This window comes from Nyctereutes procyonoides, unplaced genomic scaffold (genome assembly GCF_905146905.1).
Source record: "Nyctereutes procyonoides isolate TBG_1078 unplaced genomic scaffold, NYPRO_anot_genome, whole genome shotgun sequence".
Taxonomy (NCBI): domain Eukaryota; kingdom Metazoa; phylum Chordata; class Mammalia; order Carnivora; family Canidae; genus Nyctereutes; species Nyctereutes procyonoides.
Genome location: NW_026575049.1, coordinates 64651276 through 64674851, shown reverse-complemented (window position 1 = coordinate 64674851; position 23576 = coordinate 64651276). Strand labels below are relative to the sequence as shown.

The following is a 23576-nucleotide window of genomic DNA, read 5'->3' as shown; positions in this document are numbered from 1 at the left end:
ATTTAAAATACATGTAGGAATCTTGTATCATTTTCAGGAAGTATTTGGATAGTCAAAGAAGATAATCTTAGAATACTCCACATGATATTTTTTTTTTCTTCCTTCTTAAGCTGAGCCATTATCTGGATATTGTGGAAGTAAACATTGCTCACCAGATCTCTCTACGTTCCGAAGCATTTTTTCATGCAATGACCTCTCAACACGAATTGCAGGACTACCTCAAGAAAACTTCCCAGGCTGTAAAGATGCTTCGAGATAAGATTGCACAGATTGATAAAGTAATGTGTGAAGGATCACTACACATTTTAAGACTGGCACTTACCAGAAACAATTGTGTGAAAGTGTACAATAAACTCAAGTTAATGGCCACTGTACACCAGACTCAGCCTACAGTACAGGTGTTGTTATCCACTTCTGAATTTGTTGGAGCATTGGACTTAATAGCAACAACACAAGAGGTTCTACAGCAGGAACTTCAGGGCATTCACAGCTTCCGGTATGTCCTTTAAGCTTTTAGAAATAATGTTAGAAGTTCGTAAAGGATAAATTTTAGTGTGTAATGTTAGCTGAGGAAGTTTGTATGGATGAAAGTTACATGAATATTTTTTCTTCCAGATCTGTTTAGTAATGTTATCATTGTGATATTTTAGTCATAGCACAACAAAAACTGTAATGAACAATATTTACATAAACATTTGGATGGAGAAACAAAATTAAATTTTTGGTAGATGGTACCTATGAAAGGCCGGTCACAACTTTGAAAATAACATTTTGAAAATGTTGAAATAGTTTTGTGTCAAGTTAGTAGATCAAGGTGCAGGAAGGAATACCAGTATATCTAAAATTAAGTTCATTTTGGGCACCTGGGTGGCTCAGTGGTTGAGCATTTGCCTTTGGCTCAGGGCGTGATCCTGGGGTCCTGGAATTGAGTTCCGCATCGGCTCTCCACAGGGAATCTGCTTTCCCTCTGCCTATGTCTCTGCCTCTCTCTCTCTGTGTCTCTCATGAATAAATAAAATCTTTAAAAAAAATAAAAGTAAGTTCATTTTAAAAGTTCTTGAATAGATTTTAAGTTTAATATTTATTTAATAATGCAATTATTACATTTATATATAATTATGTGGTAATTATTAAAATTCATTTCTGATTTGCAGTCTGTTTATCACATTGCAAAAAATTCTATAAGGTAATGGAAAAGACCCAATTTTTCCCAAGTTCTTATTTTGAAAATGTTTTTAATATTAGGGTTTTAACTATTTTCTGTGAGATCATGTCAAAATATTTAATTTATGGATAAACCAAGTACAGACCATCAGAGTTTCATTCAGTTAAGCAGGCTTGCAATGTACTTGTAGAAGCCCCTGTTTGCTGGGAAATCTATCCAAACCTTACTCTATTAAGTGACTATTAAAAAGTTTGTATGGAAGATGTATTCTGTAACTTAATATATATTTAATATATTCTGGAAAAGTTAGCTTCAGGAGAAATGTAACTGAATTATAAGTTCTTATTGACTAGGGATAGGTATTGGAATATTTACCTAGAACACATTTTTTTGAAAGGTGGCCCAAATTTAATGACATAAATGATTGATTCATTCCTTCAAGACATGGTTATTGATCACCTTTACATGTGAGACACCATGCACATTACTGAGAATATTGCCATGAACAAAGCAGAGATGCTCTCTGCTCTGTTTCTACAATTTATTTGGCAGAATAAAGGAGACAGAAATTACTGGGTAGTCATCATGCTGTGCAATACTGTATGATGATGAATGTACGGATTGTCACGGAGCTCTAACCTTAGGGAAGGAACCTAATCTAGACTTGAATGTCTAAAGAAAATGTCTGAGTCACAAACCTCTTTGAGAATCTATTGAACACTGCTAATTAGATCTTCTTTCCATAAAGACATACCGGTACCTAAAATTTTGCAATCATTTTTGGGTGGATCATAGTTCTTTGAAGCCTACTTTGGATTTCCTAGCATGGACAAAATGATTTTTAGTTTCCCTTTCACTCTGAAATTTTAAATATTTCTGTTTCTGAATGTCTGAATAGAATATATTTTTATTTTTTTTTATTTTTTAATATTTTATTCATTTATTTGAGAGAGAGCACAAGTGGGGTGGAGGGGGAAGAGGAGCAGAGGGAGAGGGAGAAGTGGACTCCCCACTAAGCAGGGATCCCTATTCTGGGTTTAATCTCAGGACCTGTAATCATGACCTGAGCCAAAGGCAGACTCTTAGCCAGTTGAGCCACCCTGGTGTCCCTATTTTTATTTTTTAAGATTTTATTTACTTATTAGAGACAGAGCAAGGGGAGAGACGGGAGGGAGAAGGACAAATAGACTCTGCGCTGAATGCAGGGCCCTACGTGGGGCTCAGTCTGATGACCCTTATTAGATCATGACATAAACTGAAACAAAGAGTCCAGTGCTTAACTGACTGAGCCACCCAGGCACCCTGGAATATATTTTTAAAGTAAATAGCACTAATTTTATCACTACTTTAGAAAAATTGACTTCTGTAATGACAGATGTTGTATCTTTCACTGTATAATACTATGAATGTTGATAAATATTTGAAGCTGATTCTATAGAGTACTTTTATCCTCTGAGTAGGACAGCGCTGAGAAATAAATCAAATATTGAATGCTGCCTGCCTGCTAAAAACAAATTCTAAACTCTTATAATTTTTATCCCCAAGATCATATTTCATTCTACTTAATGTTCCTTGACTCTTCAGTTTATGTCCAATAATACTGATGAAAAGTATAGTTATCCAAAGCTGTCTGGAAAATATTTAAGAACCCTGTTGATTATTATTGCCAGTACATTATGACTTATTGGAAGACAGGATGAAAATTTTATAATCTTTTATTTATTTTGAGCCAAAGGAAGAGTTTGCCTTTACTTTCAATCTTAACTTTTTTTGTTTGTACCTTAAGGGACAAAGTTTTCATAAAGTATATATGATTTTTAAAAAGACTTTCAAATATTTTCATTGTCTACATTTTACTCAAGTATCTTTCTATTTTATTATTTTTTTAGAACCTACACATGTGTATAAAGAGTGTTTATTCTTCCAATGAAACAGTTCCGTAAAGCTGCTTATCAAATGTCAGTTCCAGTTGGTTATAACTATATAAAAGTTTGGTATCAGAACTTATGTTGAGTCTCTGACTTTGATAAACATCTTCATATGTAAATAATTTCCAAAGATGAAAGTATTCTAAAAGAAAAATGTTTTTCTAATCAAGAATACTTACAGTTGAAATAACCCAGTTTTGTTTTAATTACTGTCAAATCTTATGTTGATGATTTACTTTCTTGACTTTAACACTATTATTAACATTAGTTTCTTATTTTGTAGCTTCACAAATATTTTTAAGGCCCATAGTTTTATTTGGAAGCGTAAGAATTAGTTTTGAACCCTTTATATTTTTGATCAATTAAGATAATGTGTATTTTCTGTCTCTTGTCTACTCAAAAGCATTAGTGACGTAAACTGTGTTCTTAGTTTATTAAAATGATTATGCCTTCCCAGGAGGAGTTAAAAGACATTGGTGCTTGAATTTCACACATTTTTCTTTTTCTTTTATACTAGAAACCAAATTTTAGTCATTTTTGTGGAGGCAAATCTTAGAAAAGCATAGGGTCTTAAAATAGGAAATCTTTTTGTCGGGCAGCCCAGGTGGCTCAATGGTTTAGCACCACCTGCAGCCCAGGGCGTGATCCTGGGGTCCCGGGATCGGATCCCACATCGGGCTCCTTGCATGGAGCCTGCTTCTCCCTCTGCCTGTCTCTGCCTCTCTCTCTGTGAGTCTCATGAATAAATAAACAAAATCTTAAAAAAACTTTTTGTTAGTAGCAGTGGAGGGACTCTGTGGGATTAATTTGGTAACAGTGTTTCCATTTGAGAGCTCTTTGTCCAAGTTTTGCTTTTAGCTCCAACGTTCTTTCTAATGTTTTTAAAGGGAACTTTCATTCCCAAATCTTCCTGTAGTCTATTTGCTACAATTGGTAATCTCTAAGAGGAATGTGAATGTCCTTATTTGTGAATGATTCTTCTGTATAATATGAAGCTAATAGCATAGAATAGTGGCAGTAAAAAAAATGCTTATGCATGTTTTCTTTTTTCTCATTCTTTCTATATTTTTTGACCATGATATTATTTTCTGTATCAACTGTTTTTGTGAATTCTGAACTCCCAGAACATTTTGTTTATATGCTCTAATGAAATTTTACAACATTCTATTATGTCTTACAGTCATTGGTGTTTTTTTTAATCCTTTGCCTATATTTTCTGTAAATTGGTAGTTAGACTTAAAATGCTTGATTAGAGTGAAGGTTTACTTTTTAGCAGGAACACCTAATAGGTAGTGGTGTGTATTTTAATTTTAGCCAAGAGACATATTTCTGGGGAAGGCAGATGGGGGAAAGGGATAATTGGTGATGGGCATTAAAGAGGGCACTTGATGTAATAAGCACAGTGTATTGTATGCAACTGATGGATCACTAAATTCTACCCTTGAAACTAATAAAATACACTTATTTTATCTCGGCAAAAAAAAAGAGATATTATTGTAACATTTCAGTAAGGCATTTATATTTAAGTAAAAGATCAGATTCCAAATCCAAAAAAAAAAGGGCATATTATTTGGTTGTCTCTCCTTTTATGATATTAGCAGCCATTTGATGATCACTGCTTAGATTTATCATCTCATTATGAGTTACAAATAATAATAATCTAGTTCTATACTTCCTTATTCATTTATTAATTGGAATATTTCTATAAAGTGGTATTTCTCCATAGCAATTTGGTAACACTGAAGGACAATTCTTACAAGGAGAGGCAGGATAAATTCTAGATGCCTTTTTCTTACTTAGCAGTTTTAAAAATGATGAATTGAAAATCTAGCATCTTCCAAAGGTAACTGATTTTTTAAAAATATATTTTTATAAACATGTGAATTTACATATACTTGAAGTATTTAAGTTTTTTGCTGTTTTTGTTTTTGTCAACGTTCAGATTGTTATGTCTTTTGTAGGAGCCTCCTTAAGTTCACTTAAGATATACTGTATATATAAATAGATACATTTCTATATTTTAAAGTCACTTGAAATAATTCCTCTTTGTATACATTTGCTGCTAACTTGATGTGCAGTTAAATTAATTTTTTTTAAAGATTTTATTTATTTAAGATAGAGCACTGCCATGAGTGAGGGGAGGGTCAGAGAGAGAAGCAGGCTCTCTGCTGAGCAGGGAGCCCAATGTGGGGCTCCATCCCAGGACCCTGGGATCATGACCTGAGCCAAAGGCAGGTGCTTAATGGACTGAGCCACCCAGGCGCCCTCAGGGTTGAAATTTTTAAATGCAATGTTGTGCTATAACATGTCCATGAGCAGTTACGTGGTTCCAAAGTCAGATCTCTGAAACAAAGGATGTTCAAAGAAATTTAACTTCTCTCTGGTTCCTTCCTTCCTACCTACCCTATAAGTCACCATTTTTAGAAGTTTTAATTTATATTTATCCGTCATCCATCCAGCCATCTATCTGTCCCTCATCTTAGATAAGCATTAGTATACTGTATTACTTTGCATTACCTTGCTATTATCACCTTACAGTATACCCTGGAGGTCACTTTACAGTGTGTCTTCTCAATGAGGGGATATCATCCTAAGGGAGCAAGAATTGATTCTTTTAAGGGTGAAAAAAAATTGGATATTAATAATGGCTTGTGGCCCTCCAAAGGGCCAAGGTACATAAACAGATATACAGTATATCTGTGATATTAAGTGTACGTGCGGGGTGATTAGGAATAAAAATGTCTAAAAAGGATTCTTGGGGCAACAATGGAAAAAAAAAGATTGAGAAACTGCTCTGTAGCAATATATGTTAATTGGTAGTCCTCAATTCTTTTAACAGTACATTAGTGTCTGTTATGATACAGTTAACTAACCCCCATAGGTCAACATTTGGGTGGTTTCTATTCCTTTGTAGTTTCAAACAGTGCTGCAATGAATGTATGTTCTTTTGTATTTTTATGAGTGTATCTTTGAGACAGATAGTGAGAAATGAAATTCCTAGGTCAAAGGTTAATTACCTGTATACTTTTGCTAGACACTGCCAATACAAGTTTGTACTAGTGAATATGTTCAAAATTAGATTATTGTGAAATGTTGGTGCCATTTATGAGAATCTTCTTAGTCTTCTAATTAGCTGTAAGAAATATAATTTCATATTGTAAAATTTTCATATTGCAAATTTATACATTATTTCACATCAGATGTTTTCAAATTTATCATTTCTTACCAAATGTTGTTTACATAAAGAACAAGGGATTTAAAGGTCACATGTTTTATTTATTTAATTAATTTATTTATTTTTAGGTCACATGTTTTAAGCTAATTTCTAAAAATATGGTCTCTGGTTGGAGTATATATGTTTTTAAATGTTTTCTATTCAATAATAATAATTTAAGATAAATTTTAAATTTAGACATTTAAATATACATGTTTTGAAAATGCACCAAAGAATAGAGCTTTAAAAATTTTTTTATTATGTATAAACAAATTTCTCATTGGCCTATTTCACTTAATTTTTTAAATACTTTGGACTGACTGTATTACCCATTGTTTTTATGAAGCTATTAGACTGTATGGTAAAGATCCTTTAGTATATGAAGATAGTGATCCTAAGAGCCCCCATGAACAGGGACTTAATGGGATCATTTTTTTTTTTTTAAATGGGATCATTCTTGTCCTTTGGATACTGTATGCTTTCTCTAGGGAAAAGCTTCCAAATCCCATTAGTAGTATTTGCCTTTACCACCCTCACAACTTTGACCATCTGATTAGAGTCCTTACTCCAAGCTTATGTAGGATCTGTAAATATTAGAGGGATTAAAAAGGAACCTTATATTTTATGAGAAAAAGTTCGAAGGATAGACTCTTGCTTAGTATTTTTATATTTCCTGTCTTGTGTCCGAATGACTTTTCGGGGTAATGACCTGAGGGGAATTGCCCAGTAACTCAGACTGTTCATAACAGATTGAATTGAGTCAATCTGTCCCTGTAGTCCTTCAGGTATTTAAATCCACCCCAGCAGGGCCACTTGTATTTATGGGATAAGTGAATGGCTGGGGAGCTGCTGACATTGCTATTCAGTAAATGGTCAATTAGGAAAGGATTTAGAATACCTGAATAGTTTGTCTGTGAGAAGCAGCAAAAAAGCAGTCATGAAATTTCTAGAATCATGTTTCCTATAATACATATAAGTGTTTGGAGGCTAAGCATGTAAAGAAAAAAAGAATTTGGGAGATGATATGAAACTATCACAGTTATTTTTTTTGTTAAGTTAAAAGACTCCATTTTACTCAAGTATCACATTATTGCACAAATGCTGTCAGCTAGAAAAGTTTTGCCTACTAGTTTTCTTGATTGTGGAATGAATTGGGTTTTTAATGAATAAATGTTATGTTTTCCTCTTCCTTTGTAGGCATTTGGGATCACAACTTTGTGAATTAGAAAAACTGATAGATAAAATGATGATTGCAGAATTTTCTACTTATTCTCACAGTGATTTAAACAGACCACTGGAAGATGATTGTCAAATTTTAGAAGAGGTATGTGTTCTGTTTTGTTTTGTTATTTTTTTGAGGTATATGTTTTGAACTGTGGATGAAATTGATGTTGCTTAGTGTTAATTCCTAACAGTCTTAGTTTAGAGCACATTCTTCTCAGATTATAGTCAGCAAAATTATCTTAAATTTCAAGCTCAGTCAGACTTCTATGAAGTCCTCTACTAACTGTGTGACTTTAGCAAGCACCATAATTGTTCATTATCCTGTGAAGTTAGAGAATAAAGTAATTTTATAGCTTAATTAGAAATTGGATTTAAAATGAGGTCATATATAGCTTACAAATAAAGTTTAAAATCTAGATATAGGATGAACTAACATATCCATATGTATCCATGTATTGGTGTATGTCTTTTATAAAAGTGATCATTATTATATAGTAACTTATCAGTCATATATAGTCACCGAACCCCTTATAATCATGTTTTATACATGCATATGTATAAATACATCAAATCCATGCTTCTCTTATCTGCTAACTTTTCAGTGCTGCTTACTGCCAAGAACTAGTAAAGAATCCAGAAGCCCTGACAGCAGCCTAACTAAAGAGATGTTTATATTTGTTAGTAGTTAATCCCCCACAAATAGTCCAGGTCATCATTTCAGTCTTCTTGATCACTAACTAAAAAGTACGGGGCTCATGGAGTATTTATACATCATCGGGGTTTGAGAAGGATATTTTCTAGCTACTTATTGAAACTAGGCCAAAATGTGCTTATATTGTTTTGCCCCCAAACCAGCTTCATTTGATCCACTACAGTGAATTAAGATTGACCTGTATTAAAACAGTGACTCCAATAATCTGATGACAAGATTGCTATGGAAGGGTTTTAGGGTTTTTTTGTTTTTTTGGTTTTTTTTTTTAGGCTTCTAGAAAATACCATTTGCAGGATAGGGATTTGAAGATTAAATAATAAAACCCATGATGTTAAATAGTTCTACTTCTGAGTGAGATTATTTCATATTTAAATTGTGAAATTTTGTACTTTTATTTTAATAGGAAAGGCTTGTATCTCTTGTATTTGGACTTTTAAAACAAAGAAAACTTAATTTTTTAGAAATCTATAGTGAAGAAATGATTATTACAGCAAAGAATATCATTAAACAGGTAATTATACGTTTTTATTTGATATATTTTGGTCTAGAATCTTTTAAATAAGTTTATTTTTACATGATCCTAGTGATAATATAGGCAGTTATAATAGTAACATTTTCTCATTTAAAAACTCAAAATATGGAAGAATAGAAGAAAAAAGTCTTACCAGCCAAAAGATTATCACTTTAATATTTCTGAGTGTAAATTGTTACTGATGTTTTTCACCTCTGCTATCATACTGTATATATGGTTTTGAATTGTATATATGGATATATATATATTTCAATTAGAATCATAACATAAGCATTTTTTCATTTCAGCCTTCAGAAACATCATTTTTGATGGTTGTATAAAACTCCATCATTATATTATGCCTTCCTCCATGTTGAATATATAAGTTGTTTTCAGTTTGGTGTTATAGAACACTGTGACACACATCTTTGGTATAAAGTTTTGTTTGTTTTTCCTTAGTTATGACTGTTTTCTTACAGCTAATTCCTAGAAATTGAATTATTGGTCAGAGTGGAAAGTATTTTTAAATTGTTTGATAAAGCTGAATTGCTTTCTAAAAAGATTTTACCAAATACAACCTACCAGCAGTAGGTAAAGATTTATTTCCTCTTATCCTCATCTCTCAAATGATAATTGTAAACTAAAATCTGTGTTTTTTCAGTCTTTCCTCATCTTTGTTTTGCCTTTTTACTCAGATGAATATCATTAGTTAAACTTCAGTTTTTCTAAATATGAAAAAGCAATTTTAAATATATCTATTAGGCATAACTGATCATTGTCATTAGGTTGAATGTTTGTTTCTGAGTTTTTAATTTAAATAAAATAAGCAAAAAAGAAATTATAATCACCCCATCTTTTACCTCTTTCAAACATTGACTGAAACACTGTATTTTAAAATTGTTATAACCACTTTCAAAAATTGTTGACAATAGCTACTAGCACTAACTATACACATATATTAAGACTAAACCATTCTTGGGATCCCTGGGTGGCTCAGCAGTTTAATGCTTGCCTTCACATCCAGGGCGTGATCCTGGAGACCCGGGATCAAGTCCCGCATAGGGCTCCTTGCATGGAGCCTGCTCTTCCCTCTGCCTGTGTCTCTGCCCCCCCACCCCATGAATGAATAAATTAAATCTTAAGAAAAAAAAAAAGACTCAGCAATTTTGCTTCTAGGTATTTACCTAACAGAAATGCATACATAAATTCACCAAAGACAGCACCAAATATCATGCATGGTGTTACTATTGGTAATAAAAAACTCGAAAAGCCCAGATTCTTTTGTTTTTTTGAAAAACCCAAATTCTGTCATCAGAAAAGATCAATAGAATTGTGGTATATTTATACAATTGAGTACTAATGAGAATGAATAAATTACATGAAGCAGCATAGATGATTATCACATACATAACGTAGCCAAAGAAAATAGATATAAAGGGGTATACATTGTATGATTACACCTTTGTAAAATTCAAACATAGAATTAATCTATGGTATTAGAAATCAAAGTAGTATTATCTTTTGGGAGGAAGTAGTGACTAGGAGGGGAGCAAGAGGAGCTTACTGGCAGTGTTCAATTTCATGAGTTCTCATTACACAAGTGTACTCCTTTGTAAAAAATTATTGAGCTGTGAACATAATTTGTCTAATTTTTCTGTATGTAGGTTATACTTCTAAACAATTTTTTAAAAAACTCCTATGTCATAATTCCCAGGATTCTCCTGAGGGCTAAGCATCTTTTAAAAAAACTATTGAGTATATTGCAAGAAAACATAACCCCCCAAATGAATTTCTTTTGAAATTTTTATATGGGTTTTTTTACCTTGTTCCTAAGAATTATAGTTCTGGGTGTTGTGTGTTTGATGTATGTTTTTTGAATAGTTTTAAATAGTAGGGGATTTAAATTAATACAGTTCAAGCATACCCTGGAATAATTATTTAAAAGGTAAGGGTATAATCCTGCAGTTTTTTATACACCTTGAGGTATATGTAAAAGCCATAAGAGAAATCTAGTAAAATGATCTTCATAGTCATTGAGGTCATTTTTAATATACAAATGAACCATTTAGTACTTAAAATTTTAAAGACATTAATCAAATTTTTTTCTTAAATTTTGCAGTGTGTGATTAATAAAGTATCACAAATAGAAGAAATTGACACAGATATTGTTATGAAGTAAGTATAAATATTAGGTTGGGGGTTATCAGTTAGGGAAAAGATGACACATTAGAATAATTTAAGGAGGATTTAGTTAAGGAATTATTTACTCAGGTTTGGGTAGAGTGTAGGAAAATCACAAGTGACAGCTCAGGACCTTTAAGGGACAAGGGATGAGAAAAATTAGTAGGATTCAGAAGGAGGACACTTAGTTGAAGAAAAAAAAGACTAATAGTTGAAGTGATTGTCAGTGTGAGAGGCAATCATCTTGAGATAGCCTCTCAGGGAGGGAAATGGAGTTATAGTACCTTTGCTCTTTCCAGTGCTCCTCATTGGCCAAGCCCAGCAGGTCAGCCTCTCAGGGTAGAAAGAGGATGGAAAGGACAATGTAGATATGGAGGAGGGAAATTGAAGATAATCCATTTTAGAGGAATAGCAGTATTAAGTTTAAATTATTTAGCTCTGTAATTAAAGCCTAGCTTCTAATTGGCTTTGAGAAATTTGAGTATGTGATTTTGAATTGCCTAACTGTAATTTTTTGTTTTCACCCCTGAAATTCCTATTCGTTCATTTTGAGAAGATAAGTGATAGATTCTATGAATTTCTATTTCATATAGATCCCTAAACTTTATTAACTGGACCAAGGTATAAATAGCAATATGGATAATTGTGAAACTTCTCCAGGCCAAACTCAAAGAATAAGAATTGAGGAGTTTTAATTTCCACATTGTTATCTAGCGAAAACGCTGTTTCAGAATTAGTTGAAGCAACTGTAACAATGCTGGTGTCACTAGTAGTTGGAAAAATTAAGTTATTTAGATTCTGTTAAAAGCCCTATGGACATGGAGAGTCAGTTATTTATAATTTTCTTCCCTATGAAACTTTCTCAACTTAAATAGATAAATTCCTATGTCTTAAGTATAGAATCATCTTTTGAGAATAAATTCTAGGGGATCCCTGGGTGGCTCAGCGGTTTGGTGCCTGCCTTCGCCCCAGGGCATGATCCTGGAGTCCCGGGATTGAGTCCCCCCTCAGGCTCCTTGCCTTGAGCCTGGTTGTCCCTCTGCTTTGTCTCTGCCTCTCTCTCTCTCTCTCTCTCTCTCTCTCTCTCTCTCTCTGTCTCTCATGAATAAATGAACAAAATCTTAAAAATAAAAATAAAAAATAAATTCTAGCTGCCCAAAGACAGTCATTGTTTTTGTTGAATTTTTTTTTTCCCTTAGGCTTGCAGATCAGATGAGAATGTTGAATTTTCCTCAGTGGTTTGATTTACTAAAGGATATTTTCTCTAAGTTTACAATTTTCCTACAAAGAGTTAAGGTAAGCCTATGTGATTATCAGTTTGTCCAGAATATCCCTAAAAGTAAGTCTACTTTCTAGATGTATAACATACATACAGAAAAAAGTTAGAAGAAAAACACAATTTGTTTTTGTAATTTTTCTAAAGAAGCTTGGTTTCAAGTAAGATTTGAAGTGCTTCAGAGTACTTTGATACTCTAATTTTTAATGATTTGTTTTATATTAAAAATATAATGCTTGCTTTGCATTAAATATTATACAGTAATATTTCCTCTTGTGATTTTGTGATTCTTGAATCTCTCTGGATTATCTAGAGGTACAATATTATAAAACACTCAAAAATCTGTTCCAAACCACTTATTTTTTCTAGAAATAGTTGATGTTGCTATAATGGTATTTTTTAACATATAGTTCAAATTTAAATTGCTTTACTTATGTCCTTCATTTTAGGTTTTTATTTCACTTTTTAATCTGAAAGCCAGTCGAGGATTATACATTACATTTAATTATTCTCAGTAGTCAAATCACTTAATTTTAAGCCACTCAGTATAAGGAAAAAAACACATGCCACACAGCATTTTTCAGAAGAAAGGATGTCATAGACTAATAATACATTTTGATTAGAATTACCAAGATGACATAGCTGTGTTTTAATAAGACGGTCATTAGGAATTACTGAATGTAACAGGCTGTTTGTGAAATTTAACATTTTTTGGATTATCAGATGGCACTATTGTGTTACATGTGTTAGTTAACATCCCTATCATCTCTTTTTTTTTTTTTTCCCCCTATCATCTCTTAAGTATCTTGTTAAATGGTCTGGGGGACTTTGGTACTTATCTGTGACATGACTTTTCCTTATCAATATTGGAGTGATGTTAAGTCATGTATATCTGAGTGGGAAAGTTTTTTTTAAGATGTGATTCACTTAATTTAGACTTCTGCCAAAATGTGGACCCCACCTACTGAGAGTGATAGAGAACAAAACTGTATCTGTGGATTGCTCAAACACTAGGCCATGTGTTCACTTTTTCTTATATTCCCACCATGACTGTATCACATACTCTTCTGTTATTGCATGTCTGTGATGTATAGAACTCTTACACTGCAAATTATAGAATTGGCTAACATTTTGCCAGTAATTTTTAAATTTAAATATAATTAACATGCAGTATTATATTAGTTCCAGGTGTACATTATAATGATTCAACAATTCTATACATTACTCAGTGTTCACCATGATAAGTGTACCCTTAATCCCCCTCACCTTTTTCACCCACCCCCTACCCACCTTCCCTCTGGCAACCACCAGTTCTCTATATTTGAGAGTCTGGTTTTTTGTCTCTTTTGTTCTTTGTTTTGTTTTTTATATTCCATATATGAGTGAAATCATATATTTGCCTTTCTCTGACTGACTTCACTTAGCATTTTGCCCTCTAGATTCATCCATGTTGTTGCAAATGGCAAGATTTCAGTCTTTTATGGTTGACTAATATCCGTGTGTGTGCGCACGTGTGCACTACATCTGCTTTATCCCATTCATTTTTGGATGGTACTTCTATTGCTTCATATCTTTTGCCAGTGATTTTTTAAATAGCTATTTCACTTTTAGGTTTTGTATCAGTTAAATTAAGCCAAATTTTTATTGATATATGTAGAGTATGGGAACAGTGATTTGTGATAGTTGTCATTTCTCATTTTCACATTTAGACCCCATAAGCTAATACTTCTGTAAAACATCTCTGAAGATGATATATAATCTATAAATATGGTACTTTTTTCTTTGAAAAAAGTTTGTGATTCTGTAAGGGTATGATTTCAATGAAAAGTAGTGTTAATTGCAAGCTGTTCATTTTTAATTGAGAATTTTTAAATAATTACAAATTGGAAAGAACCCAGATGTCTAACAGTAGAGGAATGGTAAATTGTGCTTGATATATTCATTACTATGGACTATCATGCAGCTGAGGATTTTCAATGTTGTAAAAAAAAAATGTGTATATTATAACATTAAGTAAAAAGGCAAAATATAGACCTATTTACATAGTATGAGCTCAGCTATTTTAAAAAGATTTATCTTTTTATCTTTGTGTAACAAAGAGTTTGTCTTTTTGGTAGTTATCTTTTGACAGTATAATTTAAATTTATTATTATTTTTTGTTTATTTTTCCTAAATTTTCCACAAAGGGATGTATAACTTTTGTGATCAGGAAAGGTGGTTTTGGGGGCACCTGAGTGGCACAGTTGGTTGAGTGTCTGACTTTTGATTTTGGCTCAGGTCATGATCTTGGAGTTGTGGGATTGAGCCCTGCATCAGGCTCCACGCTCAGTGTGGAGTCTGCTTGGGATTTTCTCTCTCTCTCTCTCTCTCTCTCTCTCTCTCTCTCTCTCCCCCCTCTCCCTCCCTCCCCCCACCCCTTCCTTCCCCCATACACTCTCTCCACCCTTCCCCCATACACTTTCTCCCTCTCTTCTCAAATAAATAAATCTTTAAAAAAGAGAGAGAAAGAAAATATTGTTTATAAGTGTTTACTATATTACAAGAACAAACTATTTGAAGTTGTTATTTAATCTACCAGTATACAGTGGTTCCAATATCTCCATATTCTAACACCTGTTTTTTTTTTTATAATATCACTCTAATGGGTGTGAGGTGGTCTCTCATTTTAGTTTTGATTTGCATCTTCTTTACTGTTAAAGATTGCATTTATTTATTTGTGAGATACACCAAGAGAGAGGTAGAGACATAGGCAGAGCAGGCTTTCTGTAGGAAACCTGATGCAGGACTATATCCCAGGACCTCAGGGTCATGCACCAAGCCAAAGGCAGAGCTCTGCCAGTGAGCCACCCAGGAATCCCTAATTTGCATTTTTCTAATGATTAGTGATGTTAAACATCTTTTCATGTGCTAATCTGCCATTTGCGTGTCTTCTTTGGAGAAATATTTTTTTTTCTGCCCATTTTTTAATCAGATTTTTTTTTGTTATAAGAGTTCTTTATATATTCTGGCTATTTAACTCTATACCAGATATATGATAGGCAAGTTATGTTTTGTTTAGTGTAGGCTATTTAAACTATTTAGTATGTATGCAATATATTTTAGGGAAATTTCAACTTACAAAATCACTTAAAATACAGAATTCTATTACTAAGCTTTCTCTTGTTTTTCACAGTCACCTTTACTGTGTGATAAAAAATTGGTAGAAATTCTAATATGCATAACATTGGTGCTCATTTATAAGATATTCAAAAGTAAATGTGCAGAATGCACTTTTGGGAACTTTAGATATGTGTTATTTTAAATCCTTTAAAAATGTATCCTGTTTTCTTACAGGCAACGTTAAATATCATTCACAGTGTTGTTCTCTCAGTTCTCGACAAAAACCGAAGGACCAGAGAATTGGAGGAGATTTCACAACAGAAGAATGTTACAAAAGACAATTCACTGGACACAGAGGTGGCTTATTTAACCCATGAAGGCATGTTTATAAGTGATGCATTCAATGAGAGTGAATTAACACCTATAGCAATTGATACTACCTCTCAAAGAAATGCATCTCCAAATAGTGAGCCCTGCAGCAGTGATTCGGTATCCGAACCAGAATGTACTACTGATTCTTCATCCAGCAAAGAGCAGACATCATCATCTGCTACTCCAGGAGGTGTGGATATTATGTGAGTATAGTGACTGCTGCGAACTTTACATGACTTTGAGTCATCTTATTAATGGTTTCAACAAGACAGTTTATTGAAAGAACCATATGAACTTCAGTATTGGAATTTAATTTAACAAAAATAAATTAACTTTATGAAACATATCTTTTTGAAAATGTATGGAATGTAAAGAGGTGAGCATTGGAAGTAATTGAGAACTGCAGAATTTTAAGGCTGGAAAGGAACCATTTAATTAAATGCCTTATTTCAGAGAGTTTAGTCCACTTACTTAAAGTTACTAGTGGTGGAACTTGTCTTGGAAATCAGATAAGCATTACCTTGTTTATTTTTCTTTCTTCTACTATGATACCTTTGTATTTTGTGTATAGTGAAGATCTGTTCGATTGACCATTTTTTGCCAAAGATGTGAATTTGCAAGTGGATCACACCATCTTTTCAAACATGACTTTTTAAAACTTATTTTGAAATAATTTCAAATTTACAGAAAAGTTGCTAGAGTTGTACAAAAGAAGTCATATATCCTTTACCTTGATTTCTCATTTCTTAACAGTTTACTGCATTGCCTTGTCTCTCCCTTCCTCTTTCTTGCTCCCTTCTCTTCTTGTCTCTCATGTTAATACTTTCTTCTGAATCATTTGGCAAAAGATTGCAGACATGATGTCCCATTATCTCCATATTCTTCAGTGTATATTTCCTAAAATACAAGAATACTTTCTTAAATAACTACCATATGCCAATTAGAATCAAGAAAACATTGATAGATTATTACCATCTAACCAAATGTAAAATTCACCTGTTGTCCCAGTAATCTTTTGTATAGAGCAAAGCAAAACAAAGCTAATAAAATCTTTCAGTTCCAAGAACACAGTTTGGATTTAGTTATTAAGAATAACAAGAATTTGGTATGTACTTTTTTTCATTTTTATAGAAGTCAGCTTATGTCCCAGGAGCTTATAAAGGTTACAGTTTAGCATAAAGTCAGCTATCATACTCCTATCCCCACCAAAAAGAAAACCCTGAACTACATATTAATACAAATATTTTTTCTCTGTTCAGTCTAATATTTCACATTTATTGGTTAGGGTGCAGTCTGAAACTATTACAAAAGGTGTAAAAACCTCTGTAGCATAGGGGATCCCTGGGTGGTGCAGCAGTTTAGCGCCTGCCTTTGGCCTAGGGCGCAATCCTGGAGACCCGGGATCGAATCCCACATCAGGCTCCCGGTGCATGGAGCCTGCTTCTCCCTCTGCCTGTGTCTCTGCCTCTCTCTCTCTCTCTCTCTCTCTCTCTCTCTCTCTCTGTGTGTGTGTGACTATCATAAATAAATAAAAATTAAAAAAATATATTAAAAAAAAAACCTCTGTAGCATAGAATTAGTATCTTTGATACAACAGTTCAGAGGTAAGAGGTCCACAATCACTAAGGCAGCTCTGCCATCCTCGTTTTGTAGCTTCCATCTGTTTCTAAAGAGGCAGCTTCAGCTTTTATAATCAAATCTGTATTCCTAACAATAGGATGGAGAGGAGAAAGAGCTGGTACCTGCCTTTTTTGTTTTAACTTTTTAATTGGAGCATAATGCACATATAGGCCAATACATCGGTTATCTGTTTTCACCTCAAATACCACAAAGTGAATACACTGGTGTAATCATCATCCAAGTTAAGAAATGGAACATCACCAGCTCTCTAGAAACCTCTCTTGTGACTACGTTTTTACTCTTTACCAAAGGAATCCATGAAAAATGGTTCTTTTTTCTTGCCTTTAAACTTTATATAAATGGAACCATAAATGAAATCATATTCTTTTATCTCAAATCTCTTTCATTCAGCATTATTATGTTTGTGATGTTCTTCTAAGTTTTTGCATATAACAGTAATTTATTTTAATTTGTGTGCAGAATATTTCACTTTCTGACTATACCACAATGTATTTATCCTACCATAAATTCAATTTGAGTTATTTGCATTTTGATTGTTGTGAACATTCTTCTAAGTGTCTTTGGTGCACATGTTATAAGCATTTCTGTTGAATATTCTATGAATAAGGTATGTGAATGGTCAATGTGCAATCCCATCAGCAATGTGAAAGAGCTCCTGTCACTACACATCTTCATTTAGTCTTGATACTGTCAGTCTTTCACATGTTTGCCATTCTGGTGGATATGTTGCAGGTATATTAGTCTTAATTTTTATTTTCCTGATGATTGGTAAGAGATCGTTTTTCATATATTCATTGGCTGTTTGGATGTCCTCTTCTGTGAAGAACCAATTCAAGTTCTTTGCCCACTTCCCTATTGGTTTCTCTTTTACCTATTGATTTATGGGAGTTTTTTATGTAGTCTCAACACAATCCTTTTGTTGGTTGTCCAGATTATAAGAATTTTCTAGTCTTACTGGGGTTTTTGATGAACAAAAGTTCCTAGTTTTAATGTAATCCTGTGATTCATTCTTTTCCTTTGTGGTTTTTGCTTTTTTTTTTCTTTGTCTTATTTTTTTTTTAAAGATTTTATTTATTTATTCACAAGAAACACAGAGAGAGAAAGAGGCAAAGACACAGGCAGAGGGAGAAGCAGGCTCCATGCAGGGAGCCTGACTTGACGTGGACTCCATCCCGGGTCTCCAGGATCACCCCCTGGGCTGAAGGCAGCGCTAAACCGCTGAGCCACCTGGACTGCCCTTCTTTGTCTTATTTAAGAAATCTTTCCAAACTATCCTAAGGCCCTGATCATATTTTCTTATCTTCTAGAAGCTTTGTTGCCACCCTCATCACATTTAGATGTACAATCCATCTGGAATTTATTTTTGTGTATAATAATATGAGTCTTTTTTCTGTTTTCCCATATGTTTATCTTTCTGAACTCATATTTATTACTTCCACATAAAGAGTCCAGTGCTATTTTGATACCAGGTCCCACAGAACTGTTCCTTAAGGACAGCCACCTATTGTGTCCCCTCATGTACCTAGCACTTAAACACAATAAATGTTCAGGAAATATTAGCTCAGTTGAACTGAGTATTAACAATCATTCATAATTCTAGGTAAAAAAAAAAAAAGAGTGCCTGTTTGTCATGAACTAACATCTCTCCTTCCTCCTTCCAGTGTGTCATCCTGGGCACCCATGCATAGATGGAGAAAATTATTTTTATATAATATTAGGGTAAAATATTTGTATTATCTGAGCTTGTTTAAGTGATGTTTCACCAAACACACAAAAAGCATTTGATATATCACAGAATTTTTTGTCAGATGTGAATTTACAACTTTTTGGTTTTTATTGGTATGCTACCCATCGAGAACAATATACTCACAATTTCCGTGACTTAATCTCTTTTGTCATTTTCAGGGTCAATGAAGACATGAAATTAACTGATTTAGAGCTAGAAAAACTGGCAAATAATATCCAGGAATTATTGTATAGTGCCTCAGATATATGCCATGATCGAGCTGTTAAATTTCTCATGTCAAGAGCAAAGGTTAGTTCTTTGATGAAATTTTAGATATTTTATGCAAAGTATAATTATTTTGAAGATCTAGCATCATATCCTTGCTTGTGTCCCTATGTTGCCTATAATGCATATTATATTTTTAATATTTAATAAGGTTAATGATACTGGTGTGGCCTATTAGGAAGATGTTGAAATGTAAAATAATCCAAATAAAAGAAATAAGAAAATTTATTATTCTTAAAAAAAAATGATTGAAAGACTAATTTTTAAATTTAATGCCTTAATTAATTTGAATATGCTATTTTATATATGTACATATTACATATATGTGTGTATAGCCACTATATTAATGAAAATGGTTGAAATCCAATATTGTGAACATTTTATAGCATGACTTGAATTTATTTGAGCTACTATATTATAAAGAGATCAGTGTAAAATTTAGGCATTTTAAGCTTTTTATGTTCAATTTCTGGAACTGAAGTATTGAGAAACTTCATTAAAAATGATTTTAAGGTAATGTTTATGCATTAATATGTATTATTAAAATAATATAATTAACATGTTAAACTAAATTGGTTTTATAGCTTATTCTTATTTGGTGTTATACCTAACTCTCTGTCATGATTTTTGTGTTATCTTTAAAATTTAGGATGGTTTTCTTGAGAAGCTAAATTCCACGGAATTCATAACACTTTCTAGATTAATGGAAACATTCATTTTAGATACTGAACAGATCTGTGGAAGAAAAAGTATGTCATTACTTGGAGCACTTCAGAGCCAAGCTAATAAATTTGTAAACAGATTTCATGAAGAGAGAAAAACTAAGCTCAGGTATCATTACCATGTTCATTCTGTTCAGTTTTTTCCCTTTTCTTTACAAAACATGATTTATATTTAATTGATTGGCTAACCAGATCCCTGAAAAACTTTTTTCTTTTTCATTAAAGGCAGATTGTGGAATTAAAATCATATTTCTTGGCTTTTCAAAGTGGATTTAGAATGTTTATTTTATTTTATTTTATTTTTAGAATGTTTATTTAAAAAAAATGTTTATTTTCATTAAAGTACTAATCAGAAAAATCCTCAATAGATTGACTTTTCCTTTCCTACTCAGTGGGAACTTAATTATGTTTCACAATTCTTTTTGGTTAGACTAAGAAATATAAAAAGAAATATTTTCTGAAAGTACTCATATTGAATGATTATGAAATTATGAATTATTTCAATTTATTAAGGTATACATTTATTTTAGAAATCTTAGTACTATTAACAGCTAATGACCATTATTGTGTAAAATGTAAATATGAGGTCTACTTGAATTTAACTACGATACATGTAGTGTCTTTATTATTACTAAAAGATATGACAATAAAAAGTCATATGTACTCAGCTTTTTCTTTTCAATCAAAGAAGATGGTATTGAAATATTGTTAAAGTTTATCTTCTTTTTTTCCTCTTTTGAATAGCCTCCTCCTAGACAATGAGCGCTGGAAGCAAGCTGATGTTCCTGCAGAATTTCAGGATCTTGTTGATTCTATATCAGGTGGAAAGATTGCTTTACCTGAAAAAAAGTCAGGGGGTATGTGTATTCTTTCACACACTCTTTTCTGATTTTATACTGTTTATTCATTTTATAGGAATGCTTAACATTTCTTGAATTGACAGTGCTTCTTGAAAAGCCTAGAACTAATAATGCTAGCTTAGTAAGTAATTGACTGGAATAGTTATATGTAGTAATTTGTAATAATAATTTCAGATATGTATTGAATGTTAACCATATGCCAGACACTGGGCCAAGTGCTTTTACATGCATTATTCCAGTTTATGAGCACAACAACTTATGATGAAGATGTTATTGTTAACCTTGTTTAACAATGAGGAGGTTTAAGGCTTCCAGGGATTAAGGAATTTTGTACAAATGATGAGCTGAGATTTGAAACCAGCTTTATATAATTTAATGGCTATGCTCACTGTACCATGTTGAAAGATATGAACACTAGTAAGCTTCTACTATGTGTCAAATATTAAAACAGAGATAACAGTTATAATCCTCCTTTATTTTATTTTTTTAAAAAATATTATTTATTTGTTTATTCAGAGAGAGAGAGAGAGAGAGAGAGAGAGAGAGAGAGGCAGAGACACAGGCAGAGGAAGAAGCAGGCTCCATGCAGGGAACCTGACGTGGGACTCGATCCCAGGCCTCCAGGATCACACCCTGGGCTGCAGGCGGCACTAAACCACTGCACTGGGGCTGCCCTATAATACTCCTTTAAAAGGGCTAACCCTAATGGAAAAAAATGTGGATTAGCAACCATAAGTAATGCAGTAGTGATATAATAGAGAAAACCAAAATGTAAAGAACTGTAGAAAAAGAAAACTATGAAGGAGACTCAGAAGGAAGGGCCAGAGAGATAGGAGGAAATCCAGATTCTTAAAAAATGAGTTTCAAGAAAAGAATTGTCATTGGTATCAAATGACTGTTGGGTTTCATATGAAAGAAATATAATGACTGAAAGATACTTTTGCATGCCAATTAATGTGGAGTTGTCAGGTAATAATAATGTAAGCTTATGTACAATTTACCCTGTAATACCAGATTTGAAATTATAAGATTGTCCAATAGTTTTTTGAAAGTTTTGTATTCGGGACGCGTGGGTGGCTCAGTGGTTGAGCGTCTGCCTTTGGCCCAGGGCATGATCTTGGAGTCCTGGGATCAAGTTGCACATCGGGCTCCCTGCGTGGAGCCTGCTTCTCCTTCTGCCTATATGTCTCTGCCCCCCTCCCCCGCCCCCCCCCCCGTGTCTCTCATGAATAAATAAATAAATAAAATCTTAAAAAAAAACGTTTTGTATTCTAAAAAATAAAAAATACAAATTAAATTTTTTGATTTTAAGTAGAACCCATGCCCATCATGGGACTTGAATTCATGATCAAGAGGTACATGCTCTGACTGAGGCAACCAGTCAATTATCAGATATTTTCAATGGAGTATGTAGATGCATTTAATAAAAGCTTAATATTTTTACATAGAAATATTTTTAAACTGTGTATATCAACATTTGCACAAAATGCGCCTGTACTACAAGAGAAAGACTGAGTGAAAGACAAATAGTGACTACTAGTTTGACATGTAGGAGATCATTTGCAATTTTAATAATTCAGTAGAGTGACAGAGTCAGTTGGTAGTTGAGTACTGAGTAACTTGGAAGGTGAGGACTGGCAAACAAATCTAGCCTCCTTTTTTGACAAGTTTGGTTGTGAAGGGAAAGTGAGTGGTGAAGTAGCATTAGAGACCTAAGAGAATAATTAGGTAATTACTTTAATCCACTCAGGGAATTGAGAGAAACTGAATTATATTTTTATGTTTAACAGAAAGAGGAAGAAGAATAAACAGAAGAGTGGCATGTACTGAGTGTGAGGCAGGGCTCCTGGAATTAAATCTAGGGTTGAGGTGAAAGGCTATCTCTTCTAACCCTGTGACAAGAGAGGTGGGATTAAGAACAGGTGTAAAGTAGAGTAATTCATACAGGACAGAGGGAAGAATTGAATGAATTAAGTAGATTTCTATTGCCTCATGATTATTGTTTAGTAGGTGACAGTGTTGGATTGTGGTCACAGTCTTTTAACTGATCACATGATAGCAAAGCAAAAGTATTCAAGTGGCAAAGATTGAAGGAAAAAATAAAACACTGATTATTTTATATCACAAGAATAAAATTATAAGATTTATCTCTCATTTACTCTTTCAGGCTGTATTTGATGACTTCTCACTTTGTGAGGTGCTGTGCTAGATGACTATGACATATTTTCTCTCCCTGAATAGCTCAAAGTGTTACATGAATTCACTCTTATGCAAACATAACTTAATCACTCTCTCATTTTAATTAAAAAATTAACTGTGGGGTTTGTGTGTGTGTGTGTTTCAAAGTGAACTGTTTATTTTTACTTTCTCTTTGGAGGATACTGACAATAAGAGGTTTCTTTTATATACCTTACTTCTGTCCCAGTTTTTCCCCCCTCTGAGCAAGAAGAAAGTACATGCTATTAGAAGTCCATTAACATTTTACTAGTTTTTACCAGTTAAGGATCCTTGGTTATTATTCATTCATCCACCATCCATTAATGAGTTACTAGCTGCTTGGTTAGGCATGGGGAAATGCAATTTAATGGATAACAATTAATATTTAATTGAATGCTTACTTGATGCTACACAGTTTGTTCTAAATACATTGTTATCTCATT

General features: G+C 33.1%; 1 protein-coding gene across 7 annotated transcripts in view; it reads left to right on the top strand.

The window, feature by feature from the left end:
• VPS54 (VPS54 subunit of GARP complex) overlaps nucleotides 1–23576 on the top strand; it is a 76293-nt gene that overhangs the window by 33478 nt on the left and 19239 nt on the right. For all 7 annotated transcript variants that reach the window (XR_008664830.1, XM_055328185.1, XM_055328188.1 and 4 more), the window contains 9 exons: nucleotides 111–496; nucleotides 7505–7631; nucleotides 8647–8754; nucleotides 10874–10929; nucleotides 12135–12231; nucleotides 15545–15885; nucleotides 19229–19358; nucleotides 19984–20165; nucleotides 20801–20913. Coding sequence is in view for 6 of the 7 variants with exons in the window: in XM_055328185.1 (XP_055184160.1) it covers nucleotides 111–496; nucleotides 7505–7631; nucleotides 8647–8754; nucleotides 10874–10929; nucleotides 12135–12231; nucleotides 15545–15885; nucleotides 19229–19358; nucleotides 19984–20165; nucleotides 20801–20913 (1540 nt within the window). In the remaining variant the exon portion in view is untranslated. The remainder of the gene's footprint in view (nucleotides 1–110; nucleotides 497–7504; nucleotides 7632–8646; nucleotides 8755–10873; nucleotides 10930–12134; nucleotides 12232–15544; nucleotides 15886–19228; nucleotides 19359–19983; nucleotides 20166–20800; nucleotides 20914–23576) is intronic.